The sequence below is a fragment of the Acanthochromis polyacanthus genome, chromosome 19, assembly GCF_021347895.1.
Source record: "Acanthochromis polyacanthus isolate Apoly-LR-REF ecotype Palm Island chromosome 19, KAUST_Apoly_ChrSc, whole genome shotgun sequence".
NCBI lineage: Eukaryota > Metazoa > Chordata > Actinopteri > Pomacentridae > Acanthochromis > Acanthochromis polyacanthus.
This window is the reverse complement of record NC_067131.1, coordinates 495,552-515,144: the sequence shown is the minus strand read 5'-3', so window position 1 is coordinate 515,144 and position 19,593 is coordinate 495,552. Positions and strand designations below refer to the sequence as shown.

Here is a 19,593-nt window from a genome sequence, read left to right as displayed (position 1 = left end):
GCCTATTTTTAAGCTTAGCACTGGAAAATAAACTGCCTTTTTAGAATTATTAAATGTCTTCTGTCAGAAACTGTGACGGACGCTACTAGGGGTGCATCAGATCTTCCTGTGACACAAATGTAAACATTCTGTGGTTTTTTTTTTTCGCGAAATTCACCCAGAAGTGTGGCTGTTTGGGGATTTACACAAAGACGGAAGCCGGGAGGAGTGAATCATCTGAACGCACCACACCCACCGAACGGATCCCCGCATGTCTGTACACGACTTTACTGGTTACTGATGCATCACACAGCCCCGTTACAACCCACGTGTCCGGTTTGCGGTTTTAAATCTGGCGCTAAATTAAGCAATAAGCGACAAAGAGCTGTTTATTTTCGGTTATTTCAGTGATTTACAGTCAGGCTTCTAACGCGCCACCTAAAGGGGTCTTTCCTCCCATAACACGGTGACGACCCTGAACGTGGAACCTCACCGAGCAGAAAGTGGTTAAAAGTGGAACAAACTATGAGTTAATGGGATTTTTAATGACATTTAAAGTAAGTGAAGCCGCTGCTGTGTAACTGTGGGAACATGCTTCCTCCTGACGGGCTGTTTAACGCATAAAATGAGCTCTGGTGAGTAAAAGAGTCACTAAACTGTCTGTAACCCAGAAAAACAGCAACTAATCACAACAAATATCATTTATATTCATATTAATGTAAGGCTGTAGAATTTAATGCACAACTTAACAGTGACAAAAGTGCTTATGTCCTCGTCTAGAAGCTCTTTTCTTGAATTCCAAAGGTCAAAACACAATCCAAATTTACTTTAAGTATAATGATATTGGTGGATAATTACTGGTATTTTACAGTATCATGGGTTTTTATGTATTTAGAGTGTAAAATAGATGGCAGAAAATTGATTAACGACAGTTTTTCAAGTAAAAATGCTAAAGGATTTGTTCCAGAAAAGGCTTCACCTTAACACGTGCAGTTTTGATTAGAGGTCAACCATGTTTCACCATTTATTAGTAATCAAGAACACTGATACTGATTTTTGAAACCAATATATAAATCTTTCTCTTTCTTGAAATAATTGAACATAAACAATAAACTCAAGTTTAAAATTATATTTTGAAGCACTAGAAAGTCATTAATTCTCACCAGGTGGCAGAAAACAGTCTGTGAGTCACTATTATTCTGTCCATAACCTGTATATGTAAAGAACTGTTAATCCAAACTAAATATCCAATAAGCAATGCCTAAAAACAGAACTATGAGATGACAAGAACATAACTAACCTATGAAGAGGGATACAGAGGAAGAACCAGGACTGACTTTCCTGGAATCAGCAAAACTTTTTTCATTTCCACCCTAAGAAAAAAAAACGTCACCAAGAACCACAAAGGAAGAAGCAGAAATTGATGGTCACAGTGGTTTGGTGATCCACCAGAGAGCAGGAAGTCAGGTGTTTAAGGCTCAAAATGTCCTGGAAGAGATCACCCAGACCTTTATGTGTTCCCCCACAAAGATCCAGTAAAATCTACACCCATGGACCTTCAGAGGGGACCTGTGGTGTCAGCAGGACATTAGTAATCAAGGCAGTGGATCCATTGGGATATGCTGGTTGCAGGTTTGGGTCTCTGTGAAAAAAATATCTGAGAATAATTCAATACAAACAATAAATTTAAGTTTAAAATTATATTTTGAAGCTCTAAAAAGTCCTTAATTCTCACTAGATGGCAGAAAACAGTTAGTGAGTCACTATTATTCTGTCCATAACCTGTATATGTAAAGAACTGTTAATCCAAACTAAATAACCATTAAGCAATGCCTAAAAACAGAACTATGAGATGACAAGACCGCAACTAACCTATGAAGAGGGATACAGAGGAAGAACCAGGGCTGACTTTCCTGGAATCAGCAAAACTTTTTTCATTTCCACCCTAAGAAAAAAAAAACGTCGTTTAACGTCACCAAGAACCACAAAGGAAGAAGCAGAAATTTGTCAAGTGGTCTAGTCTAGTAATTATTTCCAATACAGTAAAAATGAAACTTTTTGGGTGTCAAATTATAGAATAACACCAAGTCTGACACAAAACTTTTATTTACATTCTACATTTGTTGAATTAAAAAAATAACTTTTTTTCACGTTTATACTTCAGTTAGCTGTCATGTGGGTTATTGTTCACAACCACAGTAGTGACACCAGTCAAAGCAGCATTTTATAAAATGTATTAAATTAATTGGGAATCAGTTTCAAAAAGTGTAATAGCAATAATCTGAAAGATGCTGAATATCCACACCAGTAATCAGCCAGGTTGATCATCAGTCTTTCTTTTGTGTAGGTTTTAGCCACAACAGATACGGAGTAGCGGTGACTCATCAAGACATGGACACAGGAATAGGCGTAGATTACAGGACGGATGCACCAGAGGCATCTTGTACAGACAGGTTTGGGCTTTTCGTGGAACTTTGTGGGCAACAAGAAAATACAGAATATCAACAGCCTTGTTGTTGAAGCCACTTCTGAGGATTACAGTAAACCAGATTAGAAAAACATGTAAGAATCAAAGAGTGTTCATTTTGTAAAAGTGCTGTAACTCTACTGATTGTACCTTGATTTTTGAGTTGTCCTTCATATAAAGAAACACATATTTACCATAAATTGATATGTGGTCCATAAAATCCACCAGGAAGAAAGAAAGGAAGTATTTGATGCTCAGAATGTCCTGGAGGAGGACACCCAGACCTTTATGTGTTCTCCCACAAAGTTCAATTCAATTCAATTCAATTTTATTTATATAGCGTCAATTACAGTCAAATCGTCTCAAGACGCTTTACAGAACCCATATGCCTGACCCCTAGAGCAAGCCCAAAGGAGACAGTGGCAGGAAAACACCCTTTTAACAGGGAAGAAACCTCGAGCAGAACCCGGCTCTATGTCAGATCTCTATGTCAAATCAAATTAGTTCAAATCAAATCTGTGGCCATGGACCTTTAGGGGTGTCCTGTGGTGTCCGTGGGATGTTGGGACATGCAGGTTGTAGGTTTTGGCCTCTGGGAATAAGTCTGATTGAGAATCTCACAAAGGCCAAATCAAACTGGGATCTTGGAGAGTATGTAGGCAAGATTTGGGCTCTTGGTTGTGTCCCTCAAGCAATTCATGAGCACTTTTTGAGGCATGGTACGGTAAATTGTCCTGAAGAGGGAAGCTGCTGCTAAACAACGTTTAGGTGGACGTCGTAGTAGCAGCCACATGAATGTCAGGACTTAGGGTTTCTAAAAGAACCTTACATTGGTTTATGTATGAAAGTAATTTAAAAAAACGACATTATGCTCTTGAAAGATGTATTGTTTCATGTAAAAAATCAAGGAAATATACACTGTGTAGATGTTTTTGCCATACTGTACTTGTTTTTATCTCAGACGCATGACTGTCATTGATTCTTCCCACAGAGGTTTGTCCATTCTGTGGGAAAACTTACAAAAGGTTGAAGAGCCACCTGCCCCATTGCAAAGTAGCAGCAAGCTCCAAAAAACCTCCAACCAAACATGATGTCGAAGCAAATCAGACAACGTCATCTCATCATCTGGCTGCAGTTTCATCCAAAGTAACAGCAAGTGGAAAGAAATCCATGCAGATGTCCACGGAGACAGTAGGTCTTCAAACAGAGAAGGGTGAAAAGGTGAATGCATCATCAACACCAGCAAACACATCATCTTCTTCACAGCTAACATCATCACCCCTAAATTCTACTTCACTTCCAACATCAAGTAAGAAGAAGAAACAGAAGCTATCTGATCAAATCAAGGCCGCCACCCTTTTCTCGCCAACATCTCCAACGTTGTCTCCCATCGTCTCTAAACCAAAAAAGCAGAGTCTCCGTGCTTTGATAGAAGCTGCCAAGTCTGACCAGGTTAAAAAGAGAACACTGGATGGAGAAGGCCTTCCGTCAGATTCAACTCTGAGCTCCAGAACTAAAACTAAACCAGGCAAAGACTCAGTGAAAGATGACGCCAGTCTTTCCCTGTTGTCTGCAGACCCCAAAGATGCCTCTAAAAAGAAGATGTCAAAGCCGAAGAAGGTCGCACAGTCTTCTTCCATCACCACACACACCTCTGACTTTCTGGACTCTAGACTAAATAAAAGTATCACAAGGCCTAATGCAAGAGACTTCTGGGTGGACAGTGAAGAGGAGATTGAGGATTCATCTGCGAATAAGTTGAAATCAAAGATTACCCTCCAGGATGTTAAATCCACACTGGGTCGAGGTACCAGCCCCCTTCAGTCCAGCAGACCGAGCGTCCTGAACCAGATTGAAGCTACTGCAAACCAGAAGGATGCTGTTAGATGCTTGGTAATTCCAGTAACTCAGTCAGACCAGCAGCTCAGCTCCACCTCACAACACATGGAGCTAAAACCAGTTAAGAACAGAGCTTCAAAGTCTAAACATCCAGCTTTATTCGCTCTGCTCAACGCTCCCTCCCAGCCAGAACCAACCTCTCCAAATACAGCTCCCCTCCTTTCTGCACAAACCTCACCTCCTCCACGCTCAGTCAGCCTGGGTGACGGGCTGAAGGTGGGCCATCATGTTACAGGACTCCTCACAGTTTCACCACCACTTAACCAGTTTTGCAGCCCTCTTCCTTTCCCTCATGCACCACAAACTCTGCCTGTGAAGGTGGACGGAGTGGAGAAGTTGCAGCTCAAGGTCAGGAACCAGAACACAGCTCAACATCCAACTGAAGGTCAGTAAAGAACAGAAAACTGTAGGGCTGCATGTGGAGCCTCGGTCCATTTATGGACCCAACTGTAATCTGTCAAAGAACCAGAAGCTGACATTGAATGTGTCAGATTCTTGTTTAGACCTGCAGCCTCTAATCAACCCAAAGCACTTCAGGATGTAGAAGGAATACTGAGATAGTTTTCTTTCCAAATCATCAGATTTTCAGAACAATTTCTTCTCAATTGTCTTTAAAGCTGCTGTCCGGAGTTTCCGTTTGTTTTCAATTTATGTATCATTGTTTAACAAAGCTTAAATGTGTTAGTCTAGTTCGATACTATAATATAATGTTAGTATAACGCGATATGAAAATTTATTCCTGAGCTCCGCCTTCCTCTCATAGACCCCCATGTTATTCCAAAAAGCGCCGGTCGCTGCCGACCAATCAAGTTCGAGCTTCAGCTTTGTCATGCTGTCAATCAACGGTTACGCGCACAGCAAGCAAGCCCATGCAGAGGTGGGCGAGCTACGCACTACGCAACCGCGCGCACATTTGTTTTGCTTGTGGAGGAGAGAGCATCAGGGATCAGCAACTTCCAGAAAAGTTACCAATCCCACGGCTTGTCGGGCCAAGAGACCGCAGGACGTTTTTTGGCTCGGGGTGCTCGCGTCGCTCCCCGACCACGGCCTCCATAGCCCGCCTGACGGCTTCGTTTAGATGCCCGACCTCTGGAGGAAGATGTTGGGGCGTCTGGGACATACTCTTCGTCAGAGGAGTCATGCAATTCTGAACTCTAGATAGAAATAAATAAACAATGTAACACATATACACGCGTAAATGTACTATGTCTGATAAACAACGTCATCCAGAGGGATACACGAGTGTAATCACATATTGAAACTTTACTAGTTCGTCCTAGCAGATTCATGTTATTTTGGTATTAGGACAAGTTAGACTCAATACAGCATTCTAACGTAATTCCTTTATTATTTACTGAATGTACTAAATGTAGAAGAGGGGAAAACAGCAAAACAGGCGAGATGCTGCAGCACTCCGGGCACTCCTCTCATGTACTGCGCACGTGCACAAATAAAGGAAATCAGAGGGAGGGACCAACAGTGTTTTAGGAGACGCTGCGATTCAAACTCCGGACAGCAGCTTTAAATTGCCTAACATTTTAATTGCAACAAATCTAGATATTGAGACATCTGTCAAATTTTAGTTTGGTTTATCAAATGCTTCATTTAAAAAAAAAATTAAAATTCCCATCAAATAGAAAAACCTGTTTGAAATTTGAAATCTTCGGTGTGAGTAACCGAAAAACGCAGGTTCACACGATCACCAAAAACCTTTAGATGATATCCAAGGCTCAGTGTAATAAAGAGAATGTGTTCTGCATATTTACTGTATTTATGCAGGAGTTCTGGCCCAGCGGAGTCTTGGACAGGTGACCCTGAGGGACTTACCTGAGTGGATGGCCTGCAAAACCCCCAGCCATCCCAGAGAAGTGGTGGAAATGGTCCAAAGAGGTCAATATTTTTACATCTGACAAAATGCAAATGCAGTATTTGTATCAGCTCAGACATGTGTTTGTGTTTATTCATTGTGTTTTTGGTGAGGGTTCGATGAGATCAACACCGCCTTCTTATCTGCTTTAACTGAGAAACCACAACATCTGTCAGCTCAACGAGTCATTTTGTTATAAAGATTTCACAAAAAAGTGTAACAAGTTATTGAGTGAGCTTTAGAGGCTCTGTTAGGTGGATTTTGTTAGCTGTGCACAAACCTAAGCTAGTTCTTTATTCCGATTGTAGCTTTCATGCTAAGCTAAGCTAACCAGATGATATTGTACAGAAGCCAGATCTGTCTTCCCTCATAACTCTGAGCAAAAAAGTTCATCTATTTTATTCATATGAAGAATTCTGTATGTTTTTCTGCCCGTCTGTGCGTCCTGCAGGCTGGCGGTGGTATTACAGGAGGTATATTGACGTGAAGAAAGGCAGCGTAGCTGGACTGGGCATGTTGTTAGCAGGATACTGTGTGATCAGCTACATCTGGAGTTACCCTCATATCAGTAAGCGTGCGGCTCGTTGTCAGTAATGTTTCTTATAATGGACCGATTTCAAGTTATGCTCACATGTTGGTTGCTTTTTGACTCTCCAGAGCTCGATCGCTGGAGAAAGCATCACTGAGGCCAAGAGAAGGTGTTTGAACTCTGATGAGAGACCATTCAGGACTCATGGTTAACACAGATGATGAATTTATCTGAGAAACAGGCGCCAGTTTCTCGTCAGAATCTGAGCTATTCCCTTCAACACATTCTGTATCCTTTTTCTGATAAAACAACGCAACAGAACAATCGATTTTTGGAAATCAGCGTGCAGCTGGGCCAGCTAGTTAGCTTAGCTTATAGAAAAGGCTGAAAACAGGGACAAGACTTGGCCTGGATCTAAGTCATGCTAATCAACTTGGCTGGACTTTGTCAAGATTCAACAAAATTAATGTTAATTAGTGAATTTTAGTGGTGCTGGTTGGAAGATTTTGTCGCTTTTGGCAAGAACCAGGCCAGCTGTTTTCCTTGTTCCTTGTCTTTATGCAAAGCCACAACCTCATTAACAGACAGATATCAAATTGGTATCAACCTTCATTGTCATGAAGTCACAAAACAAATCCTCAAAATTCGAATTTTTTTTTTACCTCTAAGTGATAAAATCAATTTCATACTCCATTGTAAAGAGTAAAGTAAAATGTAATCTATGTTCTTATTTTCTGTCCATTATTTCTGACATAGTGTGTTCCTACTCACAGAATATCTAAAACAGAATGAATGTCACAAAAAACTAAGTAGATACTGCAAATGAAAATGGTCAGATTAAGAGTGGGGTTGGTAGATGGGTAATAACGTTGATGCTTCTTGTACTGTGTTGTCCTATTCTTTCTGGGGCTCAGTGAAGTTGACAGACATTTTTCGGGGACAGAGTCAAGACGTCTTCCATCCACAGCAGTCTGAAATGACTTCCTACATGATGTATGGAGAATTTGTGGAGATTCAAGTGCCTGCCAAAACCCCGTTTTTGGCTTTCTCTTGTCATAAAGCTGCATTTTAAGGCGGCCAGTCGCTGGTCAAAGGAGTGTCTGTTAACTGATCACGCTGTCTGAGCTTTGTCCTTTAAAGCCACACCTTTTCCAGGTGTGGATTCATTCAGTGTTTGACAGTTTGTCACCAGATTAACCTCAAAAGCTTTGGGCACAGAACTGGCTAAAACTTAACCCTTTTCTAACCACAACAGTAAAAAATGAGATTTTCTATAGTTTATATCAGAAAAAAGACCACTTGCATGCTGCGTTTGTGTAGAGTGTAAACTGAAAATGTGTGGGCTACGTAACTATGTTTGTCCTATTTGTCATATTAATTAAGTTGTTTTGTGTCTTATTTGTTTTGAAAGGCAGACTTTTTATTGGGGTTTTTTGTGAGTATAATTTGTTTTAGTCTTTATGTGGAACAGGCTCCACTAGGTGTCATTGTTGGGTTGTGTTACTGAAACTGAAATGGTTGCTGTCTAACGTCTGCTATGCAGAGTTTTCTTAGCTCTTTTGTGCAGAGGCATTGGTGCTGGGGTCCATGAGAGGATTAAAAAAAACCAACAGATTTTAACTTGATAAAATGTTCCTCTGGCAGCCGTGATGCAGAGGAACATAAAATCTAAACGTCCTCACATCAGTATCCATGAAAAGATTGTATCTGTGTAGCAGAGGGTTACAAATGTGTTTTTCTTTTGCAAATGCTTCCTCAGTCACACGATGTGATTATGCATGCTTAGTCCATCAGTGCCAGCATGTGAACACTCTCTGAATAGTAATGGAGCCTCTCAGCCGGACTGGACCACTTTATTGTATTCAAAATGAATTTATTGTCGACTCTCCTGGCTGCTGTAGTGAACACACATTAAATGAAGAAATGACAGCATTCTTGTAATGATTTCTCCTGACATCGCTTCATAGCAAACACAATAAAAAATAATTTCCATTTCCTTATGTTTTTGTGTACATTCTTTTTTCTCCATACAAAAATTATAAATATTTTGTGTTTAACTTTTCATTTTTATACAAAACAAACTAGACAAAACAAAAACTGTGAAAATGGAGGCAGAGAAACTAAAAAATAGGGGAGAAAAAGCACAGTATGTTCCTATCAGGCCCTCACGACCGAGATATGCATCCAGAATGTTCCACCAACACCACACACGTCCCAACTTTAAAGGATCGTCCTTGTGGATCAAAGTGCTATAGAGGCACGAAATCTTGCAGCAGTCACTCAAAGGAGCAAAAGCAAAATCTCACTTGACCATTCTATGTCAGCAGAGATTTACTTTTCAAGCTGAGAGCCCAGTTTTCTCAGTAGATATTAGAGGTCTGCAAGGGTTGAGGCAGAAATACAGGCAGGCTGCAACGGCCGCTGGCACTCAGAAATAGGGGAAAAGACAGATGGGTTCTCTATTAGCCCATTTTAAAGGCCTTCAGTCTTGTCCTGTGGCCTGTTAGCAAACATATTTCACAGACATGTTCATAAGAGAAAGGTGGCGCTATCCAGAATCAGCCCCAGGAGCTTCTAATGCAGTTAACCTAAACTTTGGTCCTGGTGGCTTCAGAACAAAACTCTTTCTTGGTTAAACTACGGATCAGATTCCAGTAGATTTGTTTGTAAAAGTGTCTTTCCAAAAGCAAAAATACTATCCAACATTTAGGATTAATTAATCATGGTAATGACTTCACACAGCAAGTTAAGTTTTGGCTGTTAAAACTAAATGAAAACTCAAAAATAGACTAAACCAGAACGTAATTGGAGTCATTCTGGATTCAGAGGAAAAGTTGCTTTATACTAAAAAAACACAATCTGAGGGGGATTCTGGACAAGACCACACTCTCTACTACTAATTTTGGTTGAGCTGCTGAGAAGGAAAAGAGGAAATGTGAGAAATGCTTGAAAGGAATGACCACAAAAGGAGAAAACATCCTGGGGAACTGAGAAAAACACTTGGGCAGAAAGTACCAAACTACATGAGAACAGTCAGGCCTGTGTGAGGATGCAGATGAACACACTGACAGACGTGTCGTGGTAGTAAAGCATAGACAGATATGATCAATATATAATTATATGCAGAAGGCAGACAAACAATCAATGACCTGCAGGGTCTTTAAACTGACGTATGTTCATGCTCACAGCGCTGGGGAACAACATCACAACAAACAGAAAAAGTCCTCTTTTCCAATGTCATTTCTAAAAATGAGGAAATAAAAAGATTAACTCAGCATATTCTAACATCTTCCTCAATCTGAGGACTTATCTCCAGACACAAGCTCACTGTGAAATGATAGAAGTGGTGGAGAAAAGGATTTGTCCTGCATCTGTCAGAACTTGCATACCTTTAAGGTACAAAATAAAGAAAATGTTACTTAAGCACAAGAAAGAAAGCACTGCTGAGCACGGTAACACAACTTTATGAGTCTATGAGACAGTCTGACTGCTTTCTAGTGTAAGTGGTTATCCTTGTTGCAGGCAGCTGAAAGCTCCAAATGTTCACATTCTGTTCAGCCTAACGTACGCTATACAGCAACAGCATGTTTAGTGCAATTTGTCTCTGTGAATGTAAAGGAAAACTACAGCTCTGAACCATGAATCCATTCAACACAATGTCCAAAAGCATGTGTGTGCACGCTGTTCGTGTTTTTGTAAAGCAGGAAGGAAATGAGTGAATGGATATTTCTGAATGGAGCTTCTTCATGTAAACACTTCCATATAAAAACCTAGAATCAGGCACCGAGTCCTCCCTTTGTCCTTCCTCATCCCTGTTGGTCAGCAAAGGTAGGGAAAGGCGTAATCGACTGGCACTAAATATTAACTGGTGTGTGAAGAGAGGAACACTGTCATTCAGTTGCAGACCCTACCACTTCAAAACTAAACTCAATTTTGCATCTGTTAGTCTATTGCATTGCACACAATCCCGGATCTTTACAGGTAATTGGAAGTGCCTGTGTTCAGCTAACACACCGACAGACTCACTGACATAATGCCTCAGAAAAAAACAAAGCAAAGTACATGCATGCTACATGGCTGCGTATCACAAAGATCACAGACCCGAAGGAAGGGTTGACCTCTCTTCACACAGGGCTCTGGGGCCATAAAACCAACATTACAAAGAAGATGTACGCAGAAACACACACAAAAGGAGTTGAAATGATATATTGGGGATGATATCAGTCTTAACATTCCAGGATGCTGTTGACCGCTGCCTCCAGAGCAGAATCGGTGTCCAGGTGAGGGGGTGAAGTGAGCTGAGGGGTGAACTGGGGCTGCACCGGGTGGGAGGACAGGTGATGTGACACCTGGTAGTGCGCCTGTCCTCCCGATGCTGCCATAAAATGTGAGGGTTTTCCTTGGGGGTAGCTGTTGGCAGCGATGTGGCTGTTGTTGCCGCCGCTGGTCCCGAAATTCTGCTGGGATCTCTTCAGTTCCAGCACACTCTTGCTTTCTAGGTGTGGCGGGTGGAGTCTCTCTGTGGAACTTGCTTCTACAGCTACACCCCCTCCAGGGTCTGCGTACTCGGTCTGGGAGTCTGTCCTGTACGGCGGCTCCCTGGAGCCTCCTTCTGACTGATTCCAGGTACAGCTGGACACTGACTGAGAGGGGAAGGGGTCTTGGAAAAGTTTGGATTTCATCCCACAGCAAAAGTCCTCCAGGAAGCTGTCTGCAAACCAGATAGAAAAGACAAACAGTTCAACAAAACCTCACAGTGAACCAGTTGTTTGCTTCCAAAACGGTTTTACTCCACTTGCGATTTACCTGGATCCACTAGTACCATGCGTTTGTCTTGCGTCAGGTTGCTGCGCTCCTCTTGGTTGAACGTCCTGTCAATCATCACCATTTCTGATGACGGACTGGAACGCTGCAGGGAAGGGAAGGCCAGTTTATCTGTAGAGAACCCTTCATGTCCAAGACAACTCAAAGTGCTTTATATAGACATTTAGAACATTACAGTGAGTTGCAGATAGTTAAACGACACCGTGGAGACTTTATGTAGAAAATAAATGCTTTTGACCTGGTGTTACATTCTAGTGTGTGTAGATAAGGTAGGGAGGGTGTGCTTTCTCTTTTTAGGCTGAATCCCAAACCGCCCCCTACACACTCCCCCTCCACTACCGAGTGTCACTCCAAAAGAAGTCACACTCGCAGCTGTGGAGGGCACTTTAATTGAAGGGGGAGGGTATAAATACGATCGTCAGGAATGGGACGCCCTGTCGTCTCACCGGAAAACGGAAGATGTCATCACCATGGTAACACAAAGACGCCGACTGTCATGGCTGTAGCGCTGTGGCACAGGTTGCAGGCAATGATGTAGGGGCTACATTCTGCTTCAAATAATTTGAAGTCATCCCACATGTTTTCCAATCCTATTATCTGGCATTTCCAATCCAACAAATGAATGAATGAATGAATTCTGTCAGTTGTGTTCAAATTTTAAGGTGTCAGGGGGTGCACAATTAAATCAAACGTCAGCAGAGAAGAAGATTTGTTTCTTTTGTTTTATCTTTTTTCACCACTCTTTTTGTGATGTTCTGTCAGTGTGAAAAAGGCGTGGGAGAAATAAAGGATGCATGTGGAACTTACATCGATATGTTGTTTCCTCCTCCATTTAGACGTTGCACTTCCTGAAACAGTTGTCCAGAGTGAGCATCGATGCAGACTCGCTATTTAAGGGCTGAACAGTCCACTCTCCCTCCGTACTACGTGGTTTGGGACGGCCCTTAATATGGAGGACCCTCCGCGGGAACGCGCAAACGGAGGGGTAGTGTGTAGGGATAGTGTGTAGGGGGCGGTTTGGGATTCAGCCTTAGATTACACCCAGCGGGAGTGGCCAGGGGCACCTGTGGCTCTTTGGCAATCAGCTGGGAAGGTGTAAAGCTCAGCCACCCGGATCAGCATCGCCTTTTGGCCAGACCAGCAGCTGGAGTGTGTGTTGGTGGCTGGTGTTGTACATCAATTCATTGTTCGAACATTCTTTTGTGGTTAAGGAACTTGCTTCCCTAACCACAAAAGATCTCTGGCTTAACTTCCTTTGTAAATAGTTATTTCTCTGCCGCATGATCAATTTTTCAGCCTCTTTACCTGTTTTATTCTTTATATTTGTTACTCCCCTCATCCCCTAGTTCTCGGCACGTAACATTTGGATTTAAAAGTGTCTACATCTGGTGAAAGTTTAATCTCCACCAGCAGTTTGTTCCATAACATCTAAATGCTGCTTCTCCATGTTTAGTCAGACTCTGGCCTGGACCAGACCTGAGTCCTGGACCCAAGAGTCCTGTTGGGTTTGGATTCTCTGAACAGATCACAGATGGATTTTGGGATTTGTAAACCATCAGTAGAGTTTTAAATCTATTCTGTGACTGACTGGAAGCCAGTGTAGAGATTGTGGAAGTGGTGTGATGTGTTCACATCTTAGTCCTGGTTAAAACTCCAGCAGCAGCGTTCTAGAGGAACTGAAGCTGTTTATTGCTCTTTTTGTGAAGTTCTGGTAAAATATCATCACAGTAATCCAGTCTATTGGAGATGAATGCATGGATGAGTTCTTCCTGGTCATTCTGGGAGACAGAGCTTTTAATTCTGCTGATGTTTTTAAGCTGGTAAAAAGCTGTTTTGGTGACAGTTTTGATACGACTGTTAAAAGTCAAATCTGAGTCCATAACACTCCACGATTACAAACTTGGTCGGTGGTTTTAACAGCCCGAGTCTGAAGATGTTTACGAATGTCGACCCTCTTCTCTTTAAATTAAATTTCATTTTATTTATATAGCACTGATTACAGGTGGAATTGTGTCAAGATGCTTTTCAGAACCCATATGAACCGCCAGAGCAGCCCTCTTCACTACCAAACAGAATAATCTCAGTTTTATCTTCATTTAATTCAATGCAGGGAAAGACAAGGCAGCCTGTCAGCCATGTGCATGTCTAAACATGCCAAACGTGTACCGTATGTCAGCATGTTTCTGTGTGGACCTACCTCTGCTTCCACCATTAGAAGGCGTCTGTATTTGTTTACCATGGCCTGGGTCCTCTTCAGCACATGACTTGCTACTACCTCAAATTCCTCATCCACTATGAATTATCAAATACAAAACAAGATTTAGGTAAAGGCACTTCTTTTTCTAAAACTATTACTCTACTTTGCCAACATATGAAGCCACTTCTTTCCAGACTGTACCTTGTGAGAACTCCTCCTGGCTTGGTGGAGCTCCCTGGAAAACGTGGTACGGGAGGAGTCGAAGTAGAGCATCATCTACTGAAGTGAAGTGACGTCGATCTGGGGTCTGAACTCCATCATGATACTTCTGTAAATGCTGTAAAATCCTTTAAAAAAATAACAGGAAGAGAGACAAACTTGGGTAATGGTGGAATGATAATCCAATCCAAAACATAAGACCACCCTTGACATATGAACAAATGTGTCTAAAAAGCACAAGGTGTGTCAAAAAAACTCACATTTCTCCTCTTGTAAGTGGTGGAAGGATAAGCCTCTTCTGTGAACTGGCCTGTAAAGACGAAAAAAACAAACTGTCATATTAAAAATCTTTGCTTGTTCCACCTTAAGATGACAACAGACATGTCAAATAACTAACGTACCTCAGAGCTAAGTGTTGAATCTTGTGTCATAGTTTTCATAACTAAAAAGAACACACAAACAAAGCAATTAGGTCAAAGTGCAGCAGACTAAACTCAAACATATAAAACATAAAAAAACCATTTAATGCAACTGAAGGTTTGTTACCATGGATGCTGCCAAGATGTGCCTGTTTAAAGGCCGGTGACGAAGAATTCTGAAAAATAATTAAGAGTCACATCAGCACAACAACAGACTAACAAAGTGACAATGAATCAAATCGGACCGTTAACTGGCATTTATACCTGTCTGTAGTCTTGTTCCTGCGTCACACTACCAGGTAAAGGTGACAAAGAAGCACAGTTCTGGGTTTGCGTCACTAGAAGGCGCTGAACAGGACTAGCCGTCACTTGGCCTTGACCACCGATGCCCGCCGTCGCCGGACCGACCAGCGTCAGCCGTGCCGGAGCACCTGATGTCTGAACAGCGGTGGAACTCGCACAAGAAACTCCTGTCCACGTCTGAGCTACGCCTCCTCCGACATGACTCCCACTCACAACTCCCTGATTCAAAATCAGCTGACCCCCTGGAGGGGCAGTGAAGTTCTGCCCTGCAACAAGCTGCACTGTGTTCTGACTGGTAATCATAGTGCTGGAGTTGGGGTCTGCGGGGCCGTTGGGGATGGTGTTGGACGGAGTGAGCGCCAGAGAGCTGGGGAGTAAGAACTGTCCAGGTGGTATGTTGGACTGGGTCTGTGCTTGTTGTTGCTCCTGGGGTGGCTGCACTACGATGGAGCCATTGGCTGGGTACTGTCCTCCAGGAGCTGCAGCGTTGGCGTTCACTACATTAGCCATGGTGGTGGGAGTGGGCTGAAGACCAAGCCTGTAGACAGTCTGAGCCCCCGTTTGAAGGGGTTTAGGCTGGATTGGTCTAACAAGAGTCTGGGTCCCTCCTGGGCCTCTCTGGATGATGATATTTTGAAGGGGGATGTTTTTGAAGGGTAAGCCCACTTGGCCTACTTGACCTTGGGTAGGAGCAAACACCTGCCCCCCTGTCACGTTCCCTGCCGGAGCTACAGATACCCCCGGCCTTAGCACAATCTGAGGAGTCCTTTCCAAGCTGCTCAGAGTCATCACCCCACCACCGGCCCCAAAAGAGCCCAACACCTGGATGTGCTGGGCGGAGCCATTGGGCAGCTGAGCCGTTCCCTGTAAAAACTGGCCTGTGGTGAAGGCAGTGGTTGCTGTTGTTACCACACCAACCCCACCTCCATAACCCCCCGAGACTAGCTGGGAGGAGAAGGGAACAGGAGCCTGCACCAGAGTGGGAGCAGGCTGAGAGTCCAGTAAGGCCTCTTGGGCCAGCGTCTGTTCCGTGATGTCGGCCTCCAGGAGAGACTTCTGCAGGATGTCGAAGGGTTGGTCCTCTCCCCCGAGATCCACCTCTCCAGGGGACGCCTCGGCCCCCAGCTCATCCTCGATAAATGAGAGGCTGCTAGAAAGCTGGAGGCCTGCCCCGGCTGAGTCCTCGTCAAATTCACCCATTGTGGAAGAGCCATCTTTGAGGCTGGTGTTGGAGCCAGCCTGAAGGACAGATTGAGAGAGACATTGAAAAACCTTTTGCATGCGCAGTGCATTCTTTATTATTAAAGACAAAGGAGACCTATGCCATTAACTTTTGATTATATATATCATTTAGGATACCTTACAAAACATTGTCCAACAGTGTATGTTCCCTGGTCAAGACCACCCAGGTTCACCTAGTCAGATATGTGTTCATTCACAACCTCCCTTGGCTCTTAATAGTGTCACAATAAATCGATACTGAACTAAACAAACAGAACTAATGGCACATCTGCTCAAATCTGAGCAAAAGCCTGAGAAAATGTTGTTTACACCCTAATCCATTATCAGTAACCAAATCTGTAATCACAGACTAAAATCTGCTTATGTTTTGATTGGATCAAGGTAATCATAGGCAGACTCACCGTGTTGTTGCCAAAGAAGGATCCATCTGAACCATAAGCTGCATTTGTCACATCATCCTCCTCAATCTGCAGAAAAAAACAGTCAAACCCCACTCAGTTATTTTAGGCATAAATGAAGCAATTAAGGAAGTTATACAGATGAACTCTGAATATATTGTATAAATGTCACTCACAGAGTTGCTGTTGCTGCCATGGAGATAATCATTCAGTGCATCCACATCTCTGAAAGAGTAAAGAAGAAACTTTTATGGGCCCCTAAGAAAACTAACAGGAATAACGTCACATCAGTCTCTGCTTTCTTGCATGCATGGCTTAAATGTTGCTTAACTAGCACAGAGAAGTGATAAAATGTTGAATAAATCTCTAATAATTGTGCTATTGGTTTATTAACTTCCCTAATTCAACAAAAGAGGAAAAAACAAGCTTGAAGATAGTTGTAGCTGTAATCTCAAAGAGGAACAGTAGAGGTCTTACTTAACTATTAAAGGACAAATGTAAAAATGTGTGGCTTTGTGCATCTATGCATTAAGATGTGGCATGGAGATATTGTAGATTCCAGTTTTATAGAGTTTAATTATTCTTTACCCTAAAATATCCAGAAGACGGCGATCGTCCTCATCATCCATGACACCTGAAAGAATACGGAGGGATATGAGTGAAGTCCATAACCTAATGTTTCATTCAATCCAGTGGAGTTCAGTTAAAATGCTTGTTTTTGATGTCATTCTGACGTAGGAGTGACTGAGCTGCAAAGGCTTGGCATGTGTTGCTTTATATTTGTAGTAAGCATATCCCACTCACAGATTTCCAGCAGGAAACATGGATTCAGTCATTTAACACCCTTTCTTTCCTGTAACAGGCAGGGCTGCAGGGTGAGAAACTGCGTTTAGTAGAATTACAAAACTGTACATGTGAAACAGAAAGCGTGAGAGTGTTGGAGAGGCTAAAAGAAAGATGAATTTCCGTGTGAAAATGTGTGAAATGGGGGTGTGGAATGGGAAGGAAAGTGGGGGGACACGTTTGTTATTCACTACATAACTAAAAGGACAGGATGGCCTTCATCCCCTCCTACTAATGCTTGGCATACAAACTCCCACCCATTACCCTCCTCTGCTGTCCCACATTGGTTGTCTGTCTACACAGAGTGAAAATGGGCATTTAAGTGTAAATAACTCCACCCTGCTTCCATTTATACCTTTGAATGGCTGTTTAGCTTCATCTCTACATTGAAAGAGGTGCTGGCTTTATGTAGTGGCAGCCAACAGAGACACTCTTGGTGCATTGCAATAAACGGGGGGATACAAAAGAAAAGCACATTGGCACTTATTTGATTCAGCATACCAATGACTGAGTGTTTGAATGGCTGTTAAGTTACTTTATTCATTGTATTTATGCAACGTGGAGCACACATGCTGAAAGAATGCAAGTAAATTCAAATTACTGTAGTCACTAAACAAACGTGAATAATATGTCCTTCAAATTAGACTGTTGTGTGTAAGTGATTGGCAGATGTGGGTTTCTTTGTTCTTGTCAGTTGAAAACGTTACAACTGCAATGCTACAAAATGGCTGTTACCCTGCCATAGGCTGTCTTTACAGCGGAGCCACGTACAGCCTCCATCTTTGGTTTAGGGAGAACAAAGAACGACGGAGCTACAGCACTTAACAAGCCATTAAAGTTAAACTAATGCGATTTTTTAAAGATAATACGGCCTGCTAAAGCAAACTGCTACACAGAAAATCGAGTTGTTTTAGTTTCAAGGATGCATAAACGACATTTTCCAGTCAGACTGAAGTCGAGGCTCCTTTGTCCTTTCATAAGTCGTTTAATGTTAACAAAAAGCAACGTCGAGCTTCCCTAACACAAAACTGAGCTAAAACGATTAGCAAATTAACATTCTATTGACCGAAAAGACCCGAATGTGGCCCGTTTAGGTGTAAAATAATAAATAATTCATCAATATTAAAGAAAAAGCACCTAAATCTTAGCGGTCATTCCAGCATATAAATGTTAGCTTAACGTTGACAACTGATCACGTCATATTCAATTCAAATTGTAACGTTAGCTACGGTTAAAAACACAAAACTGAGCAAAAAGTGCCTAGAAATGATTAAAATGGTTTGTAGCAGCTCAACAGCGTTGGATTTGAAAGTGTAACGAAGAAATCGACCAGAATAGACGAGTTTAGGGTATTTTCCCCAAAATGTTATGTATAATCCGAGAGCCCAGATTCGCATTGTCCGGAATCCGCCCTAGCATGCTCGCTTCGCCGCCATCTAGTCCGAGGGGCTCGGTACCACCGCAACCGCCGGGTTAGAAATAAACTGCGAATGTACAGCTCAGCTCGCAAGTTTTATTTCCTAAAATAGACTGAATCGACAGAAAGATAATCACATTCAAGCAGCAGCGGCTGAGGCACAACACGCTCGTCGTCGCCGCTGACGTGCTTTTCTTTCTTTCTCTGCTCGGGGAGGTTTTCATTCGTCCTCTTTGTGGGCTCATCATCCACCAGCAGCACTGCTATAAAAACACAGCGTCACATTTGCCTCGATTTGCCCGAAACGAAACGCGTCAACCCGGGGTCCGCGTTCAGCTCGGTTCACAGTTTCCCCCAACCGCCGGCCTGTGCTCGGTTAGCTAGCCGCGGTGTCGACGACGCCTGTTTTTCTCGGCTAAAGAATCCGTCGAAAAGACGAAAGGACGAAACCGCGTCGAGCCATAAATATTTATCTCGATTAGCATAACATAAAGACGACTCGAAGAGGCGAACCCTTTTTACTCCTGTCTCACTCCTCTTGAAACCCAATATCTCCATTTGGCAACTTTTAATTTGCTCCCCCCTCCTTCTCCTCCTCCTCCTGCTCCCTCTCCCACTCATATATTTTTCTCACTGTCCCTGTTCTGTCTCGGATAGATTTTTCTCTCCGCTCAAACTCTCTTCCCTCCCTGAAGGAAGGGAGGAAGGAGGTTGTGTGTGTTTTTTCCTTGAAATTTTTATCACAAAATTATAATACACTCAAAGGGAAACTCACCGTCATGAAAAAGCAGTGCCTTGTCAACGGGGTTTCCTCGCCATCACCGCACGGGTCGTCGGGGCAGCGCACACACCGAAGCAGCGGTGCTCCACGGCAGCACAGCGCCCGTTCATTTCAATGGGAAGACTCAAAACAGACACATACACTAATAAACATGTTATTAATTAATATTTAGGATTTTTTCTACATGGCTTAATGTGCTTGCGAATTCT

At 42.6% G+C, this 19,593-nt stretch overlaps 2 protein-coding genes across 5 annotated transcripts; one reads left to right on the top strand and one right to left on the bottom strand.

Annotated features, from left to right (window-relative positions):
• Nucleotides 1-212: 212 nt before the first annotated feature.
• On the top strand, nucleotides 213-8,741 carry si:dkey-21c1.4 (uncharacterized protein C17orf80 homolog). Of its 2 annotated transcripts, XM_051939308.1 has the most exons (6): nucleotides 213-614; nucleotides 2,327-2,432; nucleotides 3,438-4,730; nucleotides 6,125-6,235; nucleotides 6,664-6,780; nucleotides 6,870-8,741. In XM_051939308.1, exons 2-6 carry the CDS (start codon nucleotides 2,405-2,407, stop codon nucleotides 6,896-6,898), a joined length of 1,578 nt encoding a protein of 525 aa, XP_051795268.1. In that variant the 5' UTR covers nucleotides 213-614; nucleotides 2,327-2,404; the 3' UTR covers nucleotides 6,899-8,741. The 2 variants fall into 2 exon arrangements, with proteins under 2 accessions (XP_051795268.1, XP_022061983.1); XM_022206291.2 differs by lacking the exon at nucleotides 2,327-2,432 and having other exon boundaries at nucleotides 214-614.
• On the bottom strand, nucleotides 8,579-19,491 carry bicral (BICRA like chromatin remodeling complex associated protein). 3 transcript variants are annotated; one of them, XM_022206288.2, is made up of 13 exons: nucleotides 19,379-19,491; nucleotides 17,148-17,211; nucleotides 16,932-16,977; nucleotides 16,520-16,568; nucleotides 16,347-16,412; nucleotides 14,665-15,942; nucleotides 14,528-14,576; nucleotides 14,383-14,423; nucleotides 14,242-14,291; nucleotides 13,964-14,109; nucleotides 13,763-13,857; nucleotides 11,548-11,650; nucleotides 8,579-11,452 (listed from the first exon to the last, which is right to left on the bottom strand). In XM_022206288.2, exons 3-13 carry the CDS (start codon nucleotides 16,970-16,972, stop codon nucleotides 10,968-10,970), a joined length of 2,403 nt encoding a protein of 800 aa, XP_022061980.1. In that variant the 5' UTR covers nucleotides 16,973-16,977; nucleotides 17,148-17,211; nucleotides 19,379-19,491; the 3' UTR covers nucleotides 8,579-10,967. The 3 variants fall into 3 exon arrangements, with proteins under 3 accessions (XP_022061980.1, XP_022061981.1, XP_022061982.1); XM_022206289.2 differs by lacking the exon at nucleotides 19,379-19,491 and adding an exon at nucleotides 17,542-19,372; XM_022206290.2 differs by lacking the exon at nucleotides 19,379-19,491 and adding an exon at nucleotides 17,922-19,372.
• Between the last annotated feature and the right edge of the window lie 102 nt (nucleotides 19,492-19,593).